The sequence below is a fragment of the Temnothorax nylanderi genome, unplaced genomic scaffold (assembly GCF_030848795.1).
Source record: "Temnothorax nylanderi isolate EJ_2023f unplaced genomic scaffold, tnyl_v1.0 TNYL_tig0058_pilon, whole genome shotgun sequence".
In the NCBI taxonomy this organism is placed as follows: Eukaryota; Metazoa; Arthropoda; class Insecta; order Hymenoptera; family Formicidae; genus Temnothorax; species Temnothorax nylanderi.
Genome location: NW_027249120.1, coordinates 943700 through 960516, shown reverse-complemented (window position 1 = coordinate 960516; position 16817 = coordinate 943700). Strand labels below are relative to the sequence as shown.

General features: G+C 41.3%; 2 protein-coding genes across 2 annotated transcripts in view; both read right to left on the bottom strand.

Annotated features, from left to right (window-relative positions):
* The window catches only part of LOC139773176 (headcase protein-like), a 147651-nt gene that overhangs the window by 73500 nt on the left and 57334 nt on the right, over positions 1–16817 (bottom strand). The window lies entirely within an intron of this gene.
* On the bottom strand, positions 1772–5486 carry LOC139773173 (facilitated trehalose transporter Tret1-2 homolog). Its single transcript, XM_071707447.1, has 5 exons — positions 5050–5486; positions 4286–4542; positions 3650–3901; positions 3367–3538; positions 1772–3040 (listed from the first exon to the last, which is right to left on the bottom strand). Exons 1-5 carry the CDS (start codon positions 5393–5395, stop codon positions 2730–2732), a joined length of 1338 nt encoding a protein of 445 aa, XP_071563548.1. The 5' UTR covers positions 5396–5486; the 3' UTR covers positions 1772–2729.

Here is a 16817-nt window from a genome sequence, read left to right as displayed (position 1 = left end):
TTGCTCGTTAGAGCCGCTCGGCGACGTCGCGCGGCTTTCTTCTGGACGCGGAAAAGAAGATCTCGCCCGTAGCGCGGTTCGCGATGAGAGAACGCGATTTTTCTCGTTCCTTAACGGCGACACACGGATACCTGCGAGCCATGTACGTTCCCGCTGAGGGCAAGATACCCGTATCGAAATTTATCTTCCCCAGTCCATAATTAGGTGAAATTTTGTCTAGCAAAATAACTTTATCTACGTTCACCCTCATTCAAAACTTGATAGTCTGTAATGTGAATGCGCAGAGATTAAGAACAAACTACATTGTGAATAATTTGAGATAACAGAGATATCGTATCGTCAGTCAGAGACAAAGAAAAAAGAAGCGTACGCGTGTTCACAATTGTCTTTGCCTCCAGCGAACTCGTGTCAAAACTCGTGAATAAAATTAAATTATGCGCTGTGCGCCGTTCGCGGCCGTCTCGCAGCACATAATTTGCCGAGGATGACGATAATCAAACTCGCGGCTATTGTACTCGACAAATTAATGCGTCAGGAACAAACGGGGGAGGGGGGTCGTCTCGGTGAGTCCAGCCCGGTATACCGCCGTACCGGACCGATGATGATACAGTGATGATGCACGCGATAACCAAGGAGATCGGCCGAGAAAGCGTGTCGAATCCGGACTTCACGCCTCTCGATCGCGCTAACGTCCGCGATTTTTCTCGGGGGTTATTTATCACGGCTGTTCATCGGCGACGAGGGGGGGCCATGTCAGAAGTCGGGCTTCTTCCCACGGATAAAGAACCGCGTCTGCTCGCGCGAAAAACTCGTCTGGTGTCCGCCCGCCCTACATTGCCTTTCTTGCCCGTTCTGCCCTTCTCACGCGCACGCGGGTTTCGTGTCTATCGGTGAAATTTATTCGGCGGGCCCGCGGCACACACGATGTGACATATGTTGGCTCGATGTTCAGACGGCAACCATCTTCGTCGCTCTCCGTACGCCGCATCGTGCGAAAACGCGAATGCACGCCACGAAGATACGCCGTGCATCGATCGAACTGACACAATGTTGCTTCATCGAGGCTGTCGCGAATACCTTGACATCATTCATAATCAAAGAATTGTTTTTTACTTGTCGAGAGAAACAAACGCTTTAAAAATCACTATAATCCCTCATTGAAATGCGAAAGACAGCGACTGGTATTTGTGTTAATCTCGATTGCGAGAGCTTGCGACCGAATTTTGCGCCCGACGCGAGAGAGCCGCGCGGAATGCGCGGGGAGAGCCGCGCATCCGGTACCCCGAGTCTAGATAATACCGATCCGAGGGCGTATCTGTCTGTCGCCCACGAAAAATCCACGAAACGTGCAATCGCATAATACAGAAAATCCCGAGTAGGCGGCGGCGGCCTCCGACGACTGTGTGCCAAGCAAGAATGTAATGCCGGAGTTGCTGCGCCCGACGCTCGAGAGGCTTATAGCGGCATTATTAGTACGACGACACTCGGCGCGCGAGGCTCTGGCACGATGCTTCATAAATATAAATTTGAATGCATAATCGATGAAAGCGAGCGTCTACCGAGCGATGGCAGCTGCATGATAAATGGACGCGTTGGAGTCATCATCATCATCGTTGACATCGATCGGGAGAGGAATACGCGATACTTTAAAACAGAAAAAAAAAGTACCGTCACAGCGAAAGTCATAGCTATTCAACTTGTGCGAGACTTCGAATTGCATAGGTACGTAATCCGCGAGCATTCGAATGTTTTTTGAAATATTGATGGGTCATTTTGGACGGATTTTGTGCTCGTTAACGGAAAATAGGAATGGTCTCGTAAAATCGATGGTAATTCCATTAAAATAACTATTTTCTTCCGATTCGCGCGTCGACAATATTCATCGTCGCGTTCATTTTTCCCTGGCGGAAACAAACAAATGATAATCCGCGAACAGCGGGATATGTCAAATTGGATTTTCCGTTTCAATTAAATAAAATAGCATAGAACGGCGGCAAGAGATATTGTCATTAATTCCAAACGATTCGGCCAAGGCCATATGCGTGCAATGACTGCTCACGATGCATATCGCTGCACGTAGCACTGCATATAATATCGCGATTCAAGTTTAGCTACCGCATCCTCCGCGCGTACCATTGGCGAACTCGTTCGCCGCTTATCGCACGTCCCACTTCCCGTCAGGAATTCATTTATCTAGAAATTATTTTAGTCGGCATTACGCCCACGTCCTCGGCCAAGTTATTTATTGCTGTAAGCAGTGAAGTGACTGATGTTAAATTACTAATGGAAACATCCAATCGATTATATGTAATTACATGTAATTAATTCTTAAAAACCTTGGAATTTCTATCACGTTTCTTAAATAAATCTAAATAAAGAAAGTATTTATAAATAACTTTAAAACATCAACATCGTATACATAATTTTATGTGCAATCTCGCAATTTGGTTATTAACGCTAAACAATAGTGCTGTCATAAAAATGAAAGACGCCTCTCATTTTGATAGCACTTTCACAACTACCTTTTGTAATTTTTCATCTTTGTAATATGAAAGATAATATTGTGTATAATCGATAATCGACAACTTCAAAATTGGTCAATGTCGATGCATCAAACTGTATGATCAAATAAACGTGACAAATCCCGCGTTTTCTCATCCGTATTCGTCTTCTATGGGAAGCTTTCCTGCCTGTCTGACGGGTGGCTGTTTCATGGGAAATTCTTGGCTTCACTCCATGCTAGGAGGCTCTTCGTCCTGCTCGGGCTGCACGGGCACGTGGGTCCCATATGCCTGTTCAATTTCCGTAAACGTCTTGTCTTTAGTCTCCACCATGAAGAAGATCACAAATAACGTGCCCAGGGCACACATCAGGGCAAAGAAGGAAAACACCACGGCATTATCTAGCACTTCAATGGCGCTTGGAAAGGATATCGTAACCGTAAATGCCAGTAGCCAGTTAAAGAAAGCCGCGCTAGACGACGCTGCACCCTTCAAGCGTGTAGGGAAAATCTCGCCCATGTAAGCCCACGGAATTGGACCTAGCAAATCGAACGTTCGATAAGACTCTTTGCTAACAATCGGCTTTAGCGTGTTTGTCATCGAAAACAATTTCACTCGTACTGTATGGACACATTTATCGCAAACAAGGAACGAATCTAATGTAGATCTCTTCGAAAAAGATTTTGATAATATAAATTATATAATCTAAACTACGAGAAAGAAAAGTTAACTTTGAAAAAAGCTGCAATAACAAACATATGTTTCTTCTTCATGAGAAGCAGGATACAGCGTGTTTTCTGATAGCTCGATCAATAGAAGTGCATCGTCGATCTGAATTCACTCATCGCGCATCATTGTTACTAACCAGCTCCGAGGCAGAAGGCGAGTATGTAGACGCACACCGATGTGAGTGGCAGCCAGTGCATTCGATCTGCCAGCTCCGGCTGATAGCTCTTCAGGATGAAGAAACCCGCCAAGGCCGACAAGCAGGCGCACATCGTCGCCATGGAGATCACCATGAGCAGCTTGCGCCCCAGCTGCGAATGTTTCGATCGTATCCGTAATGCCAGCCGGCCGTTAGATAAATTATAGATCGCGAAATCTGTGGAGCATGATTCGACATCACAATAAACATAACAAAGTATAACCTGGTCGATCAACAGTGCCGCCGCCACGCAAGCTACCACCTGGACGACGCCAAAAATGACCAACTCCAGCTGCGACTCCATACCGACGCCGGTCGACTCGAGAATCGTCAAACCGTAGAATATTATGGCGTTAATGCCGCTGAATTGCTGGGTAAACATTAGACCGTAGGCCACAGCCAGAGTCTTTAACACAGGCTTGCTCGTGAAGGCCGTGATACTCGGTCTTCGAAACTTGCTTCTCTCCACTTGTTCCTGTTTCCTCCCACACACACACACACACACACATTTACAGATACATAAATTAATAAAACCGGCGCGGAAGTAATTATTATGCATTTATATCGATTCTGTCATTAACAAAATTGAATGAAGCATTTCTTATTTAAAAAAAAAATCAGTTAACAGTTAAAAGAATCTCTCGGTCCCATTCGGATCTATTATCTATACTCAAATTTCACATTCATTATTGTCTTTAAATATTAAACTGTTTCATGTTTTTTCATTTTTGCGTATTTCAAAAGATTATATCAAGAATCATGAATAAATCTTGTATATGCATGTTTAGTTGCCAAAATTTAAAAAATTTGTGAATTGACCGACGAGGTTGTAACGACGCAATCGCGATGCTTAACCAACCTTGAACGCATACATCTCCGGCTCGATATCGAAATCAGGGCCGCGAAAGAATCGCATGGACTTTCGCGCGTCTTCTTCCTTATTTTTGGTCAAGTAGAACAACGGGCTCTCCGGCACGAAGGCCATCGTCACGCCGAACACGATTGGCGCGATGGTACAGAGGCTGGATATCGCGACCACGTCTCGCGTGAAACCGGTGCAGTATACGTATAGTATACCGATCACGAGCATCAACTGGAAGAAAACGCCTGTCGTCCCTGTTACGAAAAAGGAAGAACCGCATAATGAAGTTGCTACTTCTTCTTAGCTTCTCCTCGCTCGGCTATAAACGACGGTAAATCGCGCGCGCGCGCGTATTAGCGATGCAAGGAGAACGAGCTCGTGTGCTGAACGATGATAGGCACTAATAACATCGCTCCGCAAGCCGTCTTATTCTGTGTTCCGATTATTCATATTACACCACGCGTCATTATTACGTATTGAATCATCCGCATTCAAAATTGTTTTTATCTCGCGCCAAAGCGTATCGCTTTCATATATGGATCTCTTTAAATAACAACAAATGCCTACATGCCCCAATTTTACTTCTATACAAATACCATTTCGGTAGCCATTTTTTAAATAGATAATAAAATGACAATGCGCCATATCACAAAATCATACGTTACCGATCCTTTTTTCAGATATACATATATACCGTAAATAAATAATCCATGCCGTAAATTATGCGGAAGTTTAGGATTAATTGCAAAGAGGCGATATACCTCTGATGTGCTTCTCGGAGATCTCTGCGGAGTACATGGGCGCCAGGACGCAGCACATGCCGCCACAGGCGCCGGTCATGAGCCTGCCGATCACGTAGAATGGTACAACCGTGCCGGCGCAGATGAGTAAAATCCAGCCACTGATTAAGGCCGGCACCAGGACCATCATTGTCCACTTCCGGCCGATCCTATCGACCAGCAAGGGCACGACGAGAGTGCCTAGCGCCGCGCCTATCGGGAACACCGACGCGATCACGTTTATCGCGAAGTCGTCTAACTGGCTCCTCAGTATTTCGACGCACGGCGCGCTCCAACCGAGACCGCATCCCAACGAGAATCCACCCATGCAAGCTGCGCGAAAGAAGAAAAGGAGTTCGTTGACCGCGAACACACGACCACCAGGGATTTACGTTACACGTATGGCGATTTGTTCGCCCCGGCGCGTCCGTAACGACGGCCATTCTTTAAGCCTTGAAACGGCTCCCTCCGCCCCCTTGCCCCTTGTCCCATATTTTTTTTCTCACCGGATGTTCATTATGGCGCTACGTATTTAATAATTCCGACATGTTCAGCGATGTGCCCTCCGCGTTTCTCCCAGCCGTTCGTCGTTACCGTCATTGTCGTCGCGACGGTGCGATTGCTCACAGTCATTAACCCTTTGACTCTCGACATCATGCACGTCGTTTGATGCACCGCAATTTAGCACGCAAACACGATGTCGCACGAATATTACCAAGTTTCGAGGTTTTAAAGGTTATCCCGGACAATTTACCAGCTCCCCTGAAATCGACTATCTTACGCAAAGGGGGAAACCTGCGGAAGAGGCTGCGTATTGAGGGATTCTCCTGTGAAACAGTTCGACGGCGGAACTCCGTTCGTTCTCCGTCATTCTTATTTGGGATCGATCGGGACGGTTAAACGATGATTTTCGGCACACCACTGAGAAACGACTGCTCTCTCCTTTGCCTCACTTCGTTAGTGATGTTCATTCTTTTTTAATCTTCCCGCTATATTCGTTCATAATAAAAAAAAGGATATGTACGATATTCCATTATTACATAACGGTGATTTTGAAACAAAGTGACATAATAATGTCGGGTCAAATCGAGTGTACGTTAAGCGTGAAAATTTTTTATTGTATTACCACGAGACAATGAAACAATTTTTAACCATACAACTTAGAAACTATCGCGCAGCTCGAGCTCTCTTAATCCCTTATATTCATTTCTAATGATCGAGTCACGCATGCAGTGCTTCATTATCCCAACGTTGCAGTTAGACGCATTGCACAATGGAAAGCATGAGGAATGGAAAATCGGTTAATCGTAAACCAGTCATAAGGCGCTCGCGACCCAGTATGCGCCGGGAAGCCTTGTCCATTCTCTCCATTTTTATCTTTCCCCGCGTTCCGTACAAATTCTATTCAAGCGCTATTTCGAGGTGCTCATATGGTCGTTTTATAAGATTGCTGCGTGGATTACTCTGAATTGGCGTCATAATTCGCGTGATTGCCAAATAATCATGCACATGACGAAACTTTTGCTTCTGAGCGATACGAGATATCCATAAAAGTGCAGTCGTACTCTCTCTCACATTCCTACATGGCATATGTGTTATCACAAAAATAGACCAACATTTCTCTCGAAAATGATTATATATATAGGACCAGCTTCCTATTCGGACGTTAATTTCGGACATTCGGTATACGTTACCCAGAAATCCCTTTGAACTAGAGCTTAAGTAAATAATTGTCCTTGTGTTCCGCGAATGGAAAACAAATGCTAATGGAAAACAACATAATGGACACGCTAATTACAGCACTATGTTCTCACTGATTCACAAGCAAGTGTCAGATGATCCTAAACTACCAAAGCACACGATCGACGAAGCTGATGTATTTTCGTGCTCCAATAAACTCGACGTCTCTCTCTCTCTCTCTCTCTCTCTCTCGCGCGCATCATACAGAGCGACGGAGGTAATAGGGATAACGTCCCTTCCTTACGCCCGGTTACTTCGGCTAACGACATTCAAATTCCATTAAGGCGCCGCGATGTGCGCTTGACAACTTTCGGATTGCAGATCGACTCTTCGGAGCGAAGGATTCCTTCTTCGGCCGGATAAAACGGTCGATAAGAACAAGAGAGGAAACAAGACTATTTGTCACGTGACGGCACACGACGATTGCGTGATGACAATCATCGATAGTTATATCTCATACTTGGTTTAAAAACAGTCCTGCACAGATAGATTGAGATTTAATGAAAGCCACGAATGTTGTCGTAACATATCAAATACGCAATTCCGACACGTAACGTAATTAAAGCCGCGGCAACGTCCATTTACCAGATATTTGATTAACACGTTCAATGCCGTGACGGTCATCGATAACTGGCACTGCAATATTGATGTGTTTCGTTCATATGCAATGCATCGCACCAAATTATACATACGCGTCAATAGAAAACAGATTAAACAAGATAGCGAGTATATTTGCGAGAAAACAACATTTGCTTATCGCAGGATTTAATGCGTAATCCATCAATTAAAGTTTTGCAAACGTGGTCAAAATCCGTACGCTCGATTTGTTCTTGAAATCAAATGAAGATATAGAGTTTCGAAGCCTTCGATATTGTTTCGCGCAATGCATCGTGCGATTGCGTAAGAGAATACGTCAATGCTATTCTATTTATAATAGCAAAAACTTCTAACTTGCATATAGATATCGATCTCACAGCAGTAAAAAAAAACTATTTTCATGCAAAATTATATTTGCAGTAAATTGAAGGTTACATGTTATTCTTGTAAACTCTTCAATTACAACAATCATTTACATACGTCTTCAATTAATAAAATTACCGTGCATCAATAGGTACTATATAATCAACATTGTTGCGTTCAGCGATTGTTTGACAAATGACTACATTTTGAGTGGAGACGGTTGGTAAATACATTACATAATGTCTTAATTCTCAAATTAGATGTTTCTCCAGATTATAATATCATGACGAGATTTGCTTCTACGATTTTTGCTCAATTCGTATGAAAATTAGTGAATCGAATCTGATCAAATAATCCTACTCGTTCTTGGAGACGACGACCGACGAAGAGAATGTCCAATAAAACCGATATAACGATAGAAGAGAATACCTTGTATGTATGAATCTTGATCGGCTGGCTCGTACAACGAAAGTATCATAACGCAAGAAAGAAAAAAAGGCACAATGTCTCCAAATGGAATTTCCCCTAACGTGAAACGATAAGGGTCGTCGCAATATGTGCCTGGAGAAAAATTCCCCGTAACTCGAGAGCATATTGTTCCCCCGACGTATGAAGAATTCACCCCGTTACTGCCCGCCGCCCTCGTGAATTTATCTATAATAGAGCGATAGTCATTCAAAAACCCATGAAGTCACTTTTCTTACTGCTTTCCAAGCATCTAAAGGACAGAGCGAACCTCCTACTTAAGGAGAACGTTTTCATAAATAGTCATGTACCATCAGTCGCGGCTGAACAGTCTTACTCAGAATACATTCAGGTTATCCTGAAATAACCTGCATTAAATCACTGCGTGTCAATGAATTTTAATGGCATTAACAAATAAAAAATAATGAGTCATAATAATGAGCCGCGCTATAACTGGCCAGTCGAGTTGGCCTTCACGAATGCAACAGTCGCCAATGATTAAAATTCTTCAAATCGCGCGAGACGATGCAATAATTATTTCGCGTGGACGATGCAATAATTATCTTCCGGCATCGCGTGCCGAGCTGCTTTTTACCGAGCGCGAGAAAAGGATGACTCTCGAGCACACTGTGTTCACCGGCAGAGTCCCGGGTCCTCTTCTCTCACCGTGAGAAAAGCTCATTTGCATATAAATATAAGTAAAAAGTGCATTTGCATTTAAATGTGCGACGTGGGGCCGCTCTCGGCGACTTCGACGCCGTACTCTCGATCGAAAATTAACGGCGGATAGACCGCATAGATAATGACACACGAGGTTTAATAAAGGTCTTGAGGAGTGAAAATGAATGACTATCAGTTCCCCGAGACAATTACTTCTCATTACTTCATTAATCGAAAGTTATGCCAATACCACGAAGGAGAAATACCGTTTTATTATTCGCATATATCCTCATCTCGTTTACAAGTTTAAATTTAAAAGATCATATATCTTCGTACGTAGAGAAAATGCAATATTTAGAAGCAATCATAATTGCATCGCGCCGATTGAATAGATTGTCGTCGAATATATATACCTACCATAGCTAATATCAAACTAAAAATATTATCAATAATTGTTTAAAAACAAATCCAGATCGAGCAAGTGAGAACGACAAAACCAGAACAAATAACTTGCTTCAATGCATGCAAACGACATCGCCAATACAACATCATCCGCACTTATTGAAGCAAATTGTTCATTCGTTCGTTCAATATCTATTTAATTTAATTATTTATTTCATTATCCATTTAATTGGTTATATTTATTTGTTTATTCGCATTCAGAAAGTAATGTGTTTACACTCGCTTACTCGATTTGGGTCCAGCTTAAAATTCAACGATTGTAGATAATTATAGTCCGAATTTCTCTTTCGAGAGACGCAAGGAATTATATATCAGTCGCGGCAGGTTGCGAATAGAACGAGCACGTGTCGTTCGGTGTTAACCGCGAAGTCGGTCGGCGAGTTCTTGAAAGCGGATTTCCCTGCGAGCTATACTGCCGCTCGCGTCCAGCCTCATGAGGAAAGAAGAGAACAGGTCGGCAACTGCTGCGGTACCATGCAGTTGCACGAATCGAGAAGCCGTAAGACGAGAAACGTTTAACCGCAAGTTGTTGGATATACAATGTTCCGCCGGCGCGAGAAGCGTGATAACGTTTCAATTAGTTGCGAATGCAATTCCACAGCACTCTGCCAAGATGCTGCGAAGTACCCAAAGTCGTGACCTAGAAGATCTCGACGACCCGGCTTAAATCGGGTTACGTTCGGCCGTGAGTAAATTAGTCCGGCAAATTAGCGGTCAGCACTTATTCTAATTCTCGTCAGTAAACAAAAGTTATGAAACTACTTGCGGCGTAAATTAAATTCACGAATTATCGCTGGTAAAAAAAATAGCGCGAAATATCAGTTTATAAATAACTGCGTTCTCACTTCCGGGCAAAAATCCGATACACCATGTTGCGGCATTCCGTCAGAATCGATTATCGCGTTACCTCAAGCCGAAACTTGGAAACACGCGGCGATCCGCGTATTCGATTATCCATAGCACCAACCCCATCACGAGAGTCGAGAATAATAATTGAATAATCGCGCGTACGCGTTAATGAGATCTCTAGAAAGAAACGAGCGCATTTAATTCTCAAGATCTCTCTCGTTCTCCAGTTTCTAGCGAGCGTATGCGACTTCTAAACAACTTACATAAGCGGCCGACTCGCTTAGCTACCTTGAAGTCGGTCGTTGCCGCTGACTCCCGCAATAACATCGACGTACAAGTCGAAGGTTTGCAACTCGCGACTGCCAATCGTAGCGCGCGACGTTTGCGACACGCGAGCGCAAATTAAGAGCTGGAATTTATTTGCCGAATTAAATTCTGTTCGATAAAACGTCGATTTTTTTTCTTCGACAACCGGCACGCCCCGTTCTCCCCTCCGCCCGTCTTACATTCGGGAATATAATTTTATGCATTTAAACACGTCGCGTACAATCGAAACATGTTTTTGCGTCAGTGGAAACGAGTCGAACTTGCTCGATACGCCGAGATCTTGATATTAAAGTTTTCGATCGGCATTCCGATGTTGGCCGGTACCGCGACTCGCCGTGATTACTGAACCAGCACTTAAACGCGAATTAAAATCTTAAATTGTTGTGACGTTAAAATCGCTATAGCCCGTTTGGTTCGCAATTTATTTCCTTAGTGGATGTGAGTGTGAACGACCGAGATGCGAAAATGTCAAGGAACTTACTAAAGAACGTACTTAGCATATGTACTTACATTCCGCTCGCACTGCTCATATAAGTATTCTACTAGTTGCATAAGCAAAGACGTTTCCTTACCTGCAAATAAGAGAAAGAAAAATATTAGCGATAAAAGTAATGGAAAGAGCAGAGGAGCTTATCGTTCGGATAAATGCGTATATGCTCATCATAGAATTTAATTTTCAGATTCACATATTATATGTATATATAACGCATTAATTATTACAGATTAATTATATCATATGTATATTGGATAAATAAATAATTATCTTTTTAGAAATGAATGTCACGAATTATAAACATTGCTTCTGAAGAAAACACGTCAAAACAATGTACAGACGCAATAAAGTTAAGCGATGTTAAAGTTCAATTTCAATGTTGATTTGTTTTTCACAGCTATGTGAATATTGCAGAACCCAAAAATAAAATTGCGCAGTCATTGGTATATTTCATTCATCGGAAACAGAAATTTGTATAGTCATGGCAAGTGACAGAAAGAAAATAAAGAAATGTCATTCGCGAACAATTATGACTAATTCACGGTTTAAGATAAATGAAATAATAGAGGAACTGCAATTTGTCCGCTTGTAACAGTAAAATACAGGTATATTACGTGACATTACGTAAATAGTATAAGTACGTAAATAGTCTAGTTTTAAAATTGTAGTGAAGTTTATAAATAGCAGTAAATTGTGGTAAATTGTAGTAAATTCTAAGACTTTAAATGGTTGCAAATTTTATACATGTTCCATTTATATCAGTTACGTTCGCTAAATATACGACGGAAAGAAACGCGGCTAGTATCTTTGATATTCAAAATCACGAAGTAACACATTCCGAGCTAAGTTCATCCGGATTGCAAATATTTTCTCTATATGGAAGAGCATCTGGTTCGCGTTACTTTGATGGCTCAGTCGTTTCAACTCAGCGATCATAAGACCAACGGTATGTTTCGAAGGTTCTGTGTATTTATAAATCAAAATGTTATATCTACAACAAAATATTTATCGCAGAGAGAAACAAAATCGTAAGATATTTTGTACAGCGAGTGCATAATTCTTACTATTGTTGTTTTATCATTCACGAAAGAAATATTCATTATTAAGTATAATACGTGACAGAGGTAGAGAAAATAGATTTTATTAAATCAGAAAACGCGGATACTTTACAGAACGTATTAAATATTATGTTCTTAGAAAAAGATTCGCCATAGGTATGTTACTCCGAGATTCATAATAAAAAAATTGTTTGATCCCGAAGGAATCTCTAAAATAAAAAAAAATATATCTTTTGTAAGAATAATCTCTCTGCGATCTATTCGAGCTCGCGGCGTAAATCTAGATAGAGCTTAAAAAAAAAACGCCGAACTGAAAGGTACTAAGTCGCTTTCGCGAATTGTCAAAGCGTGTTCGGGCGTATTGATCGACCGATCGATCATTCAAATCTCCCCCTTTTTTCGAGCTCCGTTGTACCAGGTAGAACGATCCTGTTTGATATCCCTTATAACACCTGTCCCCGTTAGGGATCTGCCCTTCTTTAAAAAAAAAAAAAAAAAAGCGTTGTCACTGACTCGCAGCCGTCCGTTCTTCGACCAACGAATAGAGTAACCTTTAATTACCGTGCTCCGGTCACAACATGGGGCACCGGTTTTTTTTCCATAAACCTTTGGGCATAGAGAATTATTTACCACCTTTTACCTTCGTAATCGTTACATCACCTCGTTACGACTATCACGAAAGCACGAACAGGCTTGGTCACATCATAGCGCTAATTGCAATTAACTAGATTATTTCCTATTCGTGTTAGTCATTTTAAATATTCTGTGATAATTTAAAAAGGAATATTTATAAATAACATTATAATGTGTAGATATGCATAACCGTTATAAATTAGTATTTGTTAGAGCAGTTAATGTCAAATTTTTAATAAAATCTTAAATGCTGCAACTGTGATGTTTTACTAACATCCGTCAAACATCAGATAATTATTAAATGTTCTCTATTTCTTATTTTTTAGAATATACATATAACGTCAATTTAATATTATTATTTAATATATAAAATTGATAAAATTTGTTATATAAAATTAATATTTATACTTCTTACTTTCTATCGTCAAATAAAATATAATAAAAACGATATTGTTTAATAATGTTACTATAAAATTGTTGAAAACTAGCAAAATTTTATTTTATTCCTGCAAATTTCTCAAGAATAAAACGAAGAATGTTTCAACATTGCAATTCCCCGATATTCAAAAACCCGATCGCCATAGGATATTTCAAGGGATACGTTTTTCTCGCTTCAAAGGCAGGGGATGAACGAATATTAAATAATCCAAAGGCGAATCGTGAAAGCCATTAGATCCATTTTAAGGCGATTTAGTGATCTTCGTCGTACAAAAAACGGCAGGAAATCAGGAAAGCCAGGAGCGACATGGAAAATCATCCCCGCGTAATCCGTCAGAAAGGCGCGGAAGCGGAGCAAGAGATCTCGTTTCCGGTAGCTCGAGTATTTTTTTTATCCTTTGTTCTGTGCTTTAGAGCGAACGCGACGAGGATGCCGGAAGTACCGAGTGCAGATTTTCGACACAAGCGCCCCAAGGTGCGGAAATGGAGAGCGCAGAGGGGCGGCATAAAAGAAGGGAAACGAGAATAGCGGAAGAGAAGAAAACGAAGATGCCTCGTGAGACAGCTGTCGGAGTATTTCGCGAGTTTGGCTTCCAGGCATGAAAAAGGGAATAAAAGAAAGATCGTGCGCATCGATATTTTTTTCAGATATATTACCTTTCTTCCCTAAATTTATACAAATACAATTATAATTTATTAAATATTAAATTCATCTATTTAATTTATCCCATTTTCTTCTAGTCCTAATTAATCCATCCATTATTAATTGAAATAAATATCTCAATGCCTTTTAAAATAATAGTCTTTCTAAAGTTTTTGTAAATAATAAAAATATATATATTCAGCATATTTTTATAACTTGGAAAATTTCAACGTGTAATTTAAAGAAGAAAATTAGCCTCATTTTTCCGTCATCCGAGATATGTCGACAGGTATGATGTGTACATGTGTTGGCAAATCCGTTTCCTCGTCTTGCCACCCTTACTCTCCATTTTTACTTCCATCTACGTTGTCTCCCCTTATCTTTCCCGTTCGATCACTCTGCGTTGACTCTCGAGTTTCCATCCTCGCGTGCCACAAGGTACATTAGTGATCCTTCGATCGTCCAGGGACCAAGCTGCTTTCCCCGTGCCTTTCCAATTTCACGAAACGAAGGGACTCGCTCGATGTACAGGAGAAGCATTTCCCGCGTCCCACTAGGAACTCGTTTCGAATTACTTTTCGAAAGAGGGGAGGAGGAAGGCGACACACTCGAGGGTTCTGGACCGAAGGAAAAGAAACGAGGGTATCCTCTTCTCCTCGAATTTTGCATAGGCCCGTTTTCTCGTCATAAAGTTTCATAAAAGGCAGCCACCACCGATTTAAAAACTGTACATTATCGACGCGTGGACTTTCACGCAACTCAAAATCACGCGTTATAGGTACCTACTCGACGTGTCGAGGACCACTAGATTATTCTCCTGTCAGAAGCAAGGAATATTTATCTCTATCAATAGCTTATTTATAATAAGATAATCTGCTAGCTGTCAAAGTTCAACGGAGAACATTTTTTCTCTTGTCGACGATACAATATGTTATTTAATAAGTTTCAAAAAAAGACTTGGTTATCATCATTATCAACTAAAAGTATCTTCATATATTAGCTCACCAAACTATCAAACCTATTCTGCTATTACTAACGTAAGCGCGCTATTAATTATAAAAATGTACAAAAAATTTTTTTAAATGTCAATCAATTGATAATAATTTATTATAAATCTGCATGGTATCCTACGACACGGGTATAATGAATAAGGCTCTTTTCCTTTAATAATTATTTTGCAATGATAAGAGAGGTCTTTAATAAAGTTCTGTTCAAAGTATAAGGTGACACCGCTCTGTCTCGAAAATGAATTAACCGTACCTACACGTATATCTGAAATAATCAGTGACGTTACCGGAAAAGCTTTGTTCCTTGGGACTCAAATCGGCAAAACAACAGGAGCATTTGGAGAACAAAGAGCATGGCACGGATAAGGGAGTTAGAGAAGGGACGACGACCGTCGGGGAAGTTTCGCAGTTCCCAAAGTGAATGGAGAGAAGCGAGAGTTCTCTTTCAATCGTGTCTCTGATCGGTTTCGGGTCCTCTCCGTCGTTCCCGTTGCCGATGCGAGTCCACTCTTCGTCTCGGCACAGACGACTCTCGAGAAAACTTTGCTATTAATCGAATACTTGTTCGTCTCTCTTTCATCTATCTCGCATTCTATCACCCGTTACGATAGGTTGTACGAAAGTGAGATTAGTGTCTAAAGATAAGGTTTACTTTAAGAAAAAAATACGCATACTTAGAAAATAGCGTAATGTTTTACGCATTACGAAATATGTATAATAAATAAGTTACTTATCGCAAACAGCAAAATAACTATCTAGAGAAATTATTAGAAAATTATAAATCATCTTGCTACCAATTCTGATAACATTTTTTTTCTGATTAATATTTTTATGTAATATGAGCGTTATATAATTTGAGTTGTTGTCATAAAAATTGAACGCTTATCGAACGCGACATGTGCTATCTTACACAACACGCAAAGATTGATTAAATAACGAAAGGCGAGTAATTTTCGAATAACGCTTGTGATTCGTTCATTTTGAGAAATGCGTCAACTTCCTCCTTCGTTTAAGTCGCCGGAGGGGCGGCGATTGTGCCAGGAGGAGAGAGATATAGCCATCGATACCACACACCACTTTCATTCCTCGAGGACAAAGGGACGTCCCGTGAAGGGAGGATTATGACCAATGAAATACCGCATTAAGGGTCCCCGGTACAGTCCCGGTCCTAGAAACAGGCGCACCTGCCACTCGTCCGTCCTCAGTCCGAGACTCTTTCGGCCTCCTGAACGCCCGGACGGAATGGGATTGTTTCTCTCGTACTCTTATTTCGCCCATTCTCTTCACCCCGCGACGCGCATTGGTCACGAATTTCATCTCTCGGGAGAGTAGACAAGCGTATCCGATAGCCGCTTATTGGATTTAGCAAGAAAGTAGTAGTATTTCCCTTTGCTGCACGATGACGCGGAGGGGTGGATTCTTCGTTAAGGAGATTACCAGGATGGATAGCGGCGGAACCGTTCGATGGACGTTAATGTGCATTAGAGATGTACGTACATCAAATCAAATGCACAATTTAATTAAGTAATATCAAATGCGAAAGAGCGAGGGTCTCAGTCGGAATAATTCAACGCCGCGAGATCAAAGCGATTAAAAATCTCCATTGGAAAACGGGAATATATGTGTGTAAAATACACACACATACGCGCACTTTACTGTTATAAATTAAAATTTTTCATTTAATTTCTTTAGTAACGCACAAATGTGTAAGCTACCACAGTATATACTGTGAAAACGGTAGGTATGAACGGATATCAATTGTTTTATTTTTCGTTATTCGTTTTTCTATTCGCGTTATTATTTCAATTTTCCATCTCCAAATGCACGGTTATTTTACGCACTTTTAAAAATCTTATAGAAGTTTACACATCGGTTATGTTATAGTTTTAGAAGACAACTACTGCCTTTGTTCCTGCGGCACGTGTCCCATTGTCGTCGATGACGAAAGGACCAACGGACCAGCTGCGTCCCCAAAATACTAGGGTAGTAAAATACTGCACCCAGAGTTGAAATAC

Bases quoted from the DNA above. Each gene is read 5' to 3' on its own strand.
- LOC139773173 (XM_071707447.1), bottom strand. From the start codon at position 5,395: ATGGGTGGATTCTCGTTGGGATGCGGTCTCGGTTGGAGCGCGCCGTGC. The intron at 4,543-5,049 runs GTATATCGCCTC...TTTTCGTAACAG, and splicing joins CTCCGAGAAGCACATCAGAG to GGACGACAGGCGTTTTCTTC. The intron at 3,539-3,649 runs GTTATACTTTGT...AAACATTCGCAG, and splicing joins CGGCACTGTTGATCGACCAG to CTGGGGCGCAAGCTGCTCAT.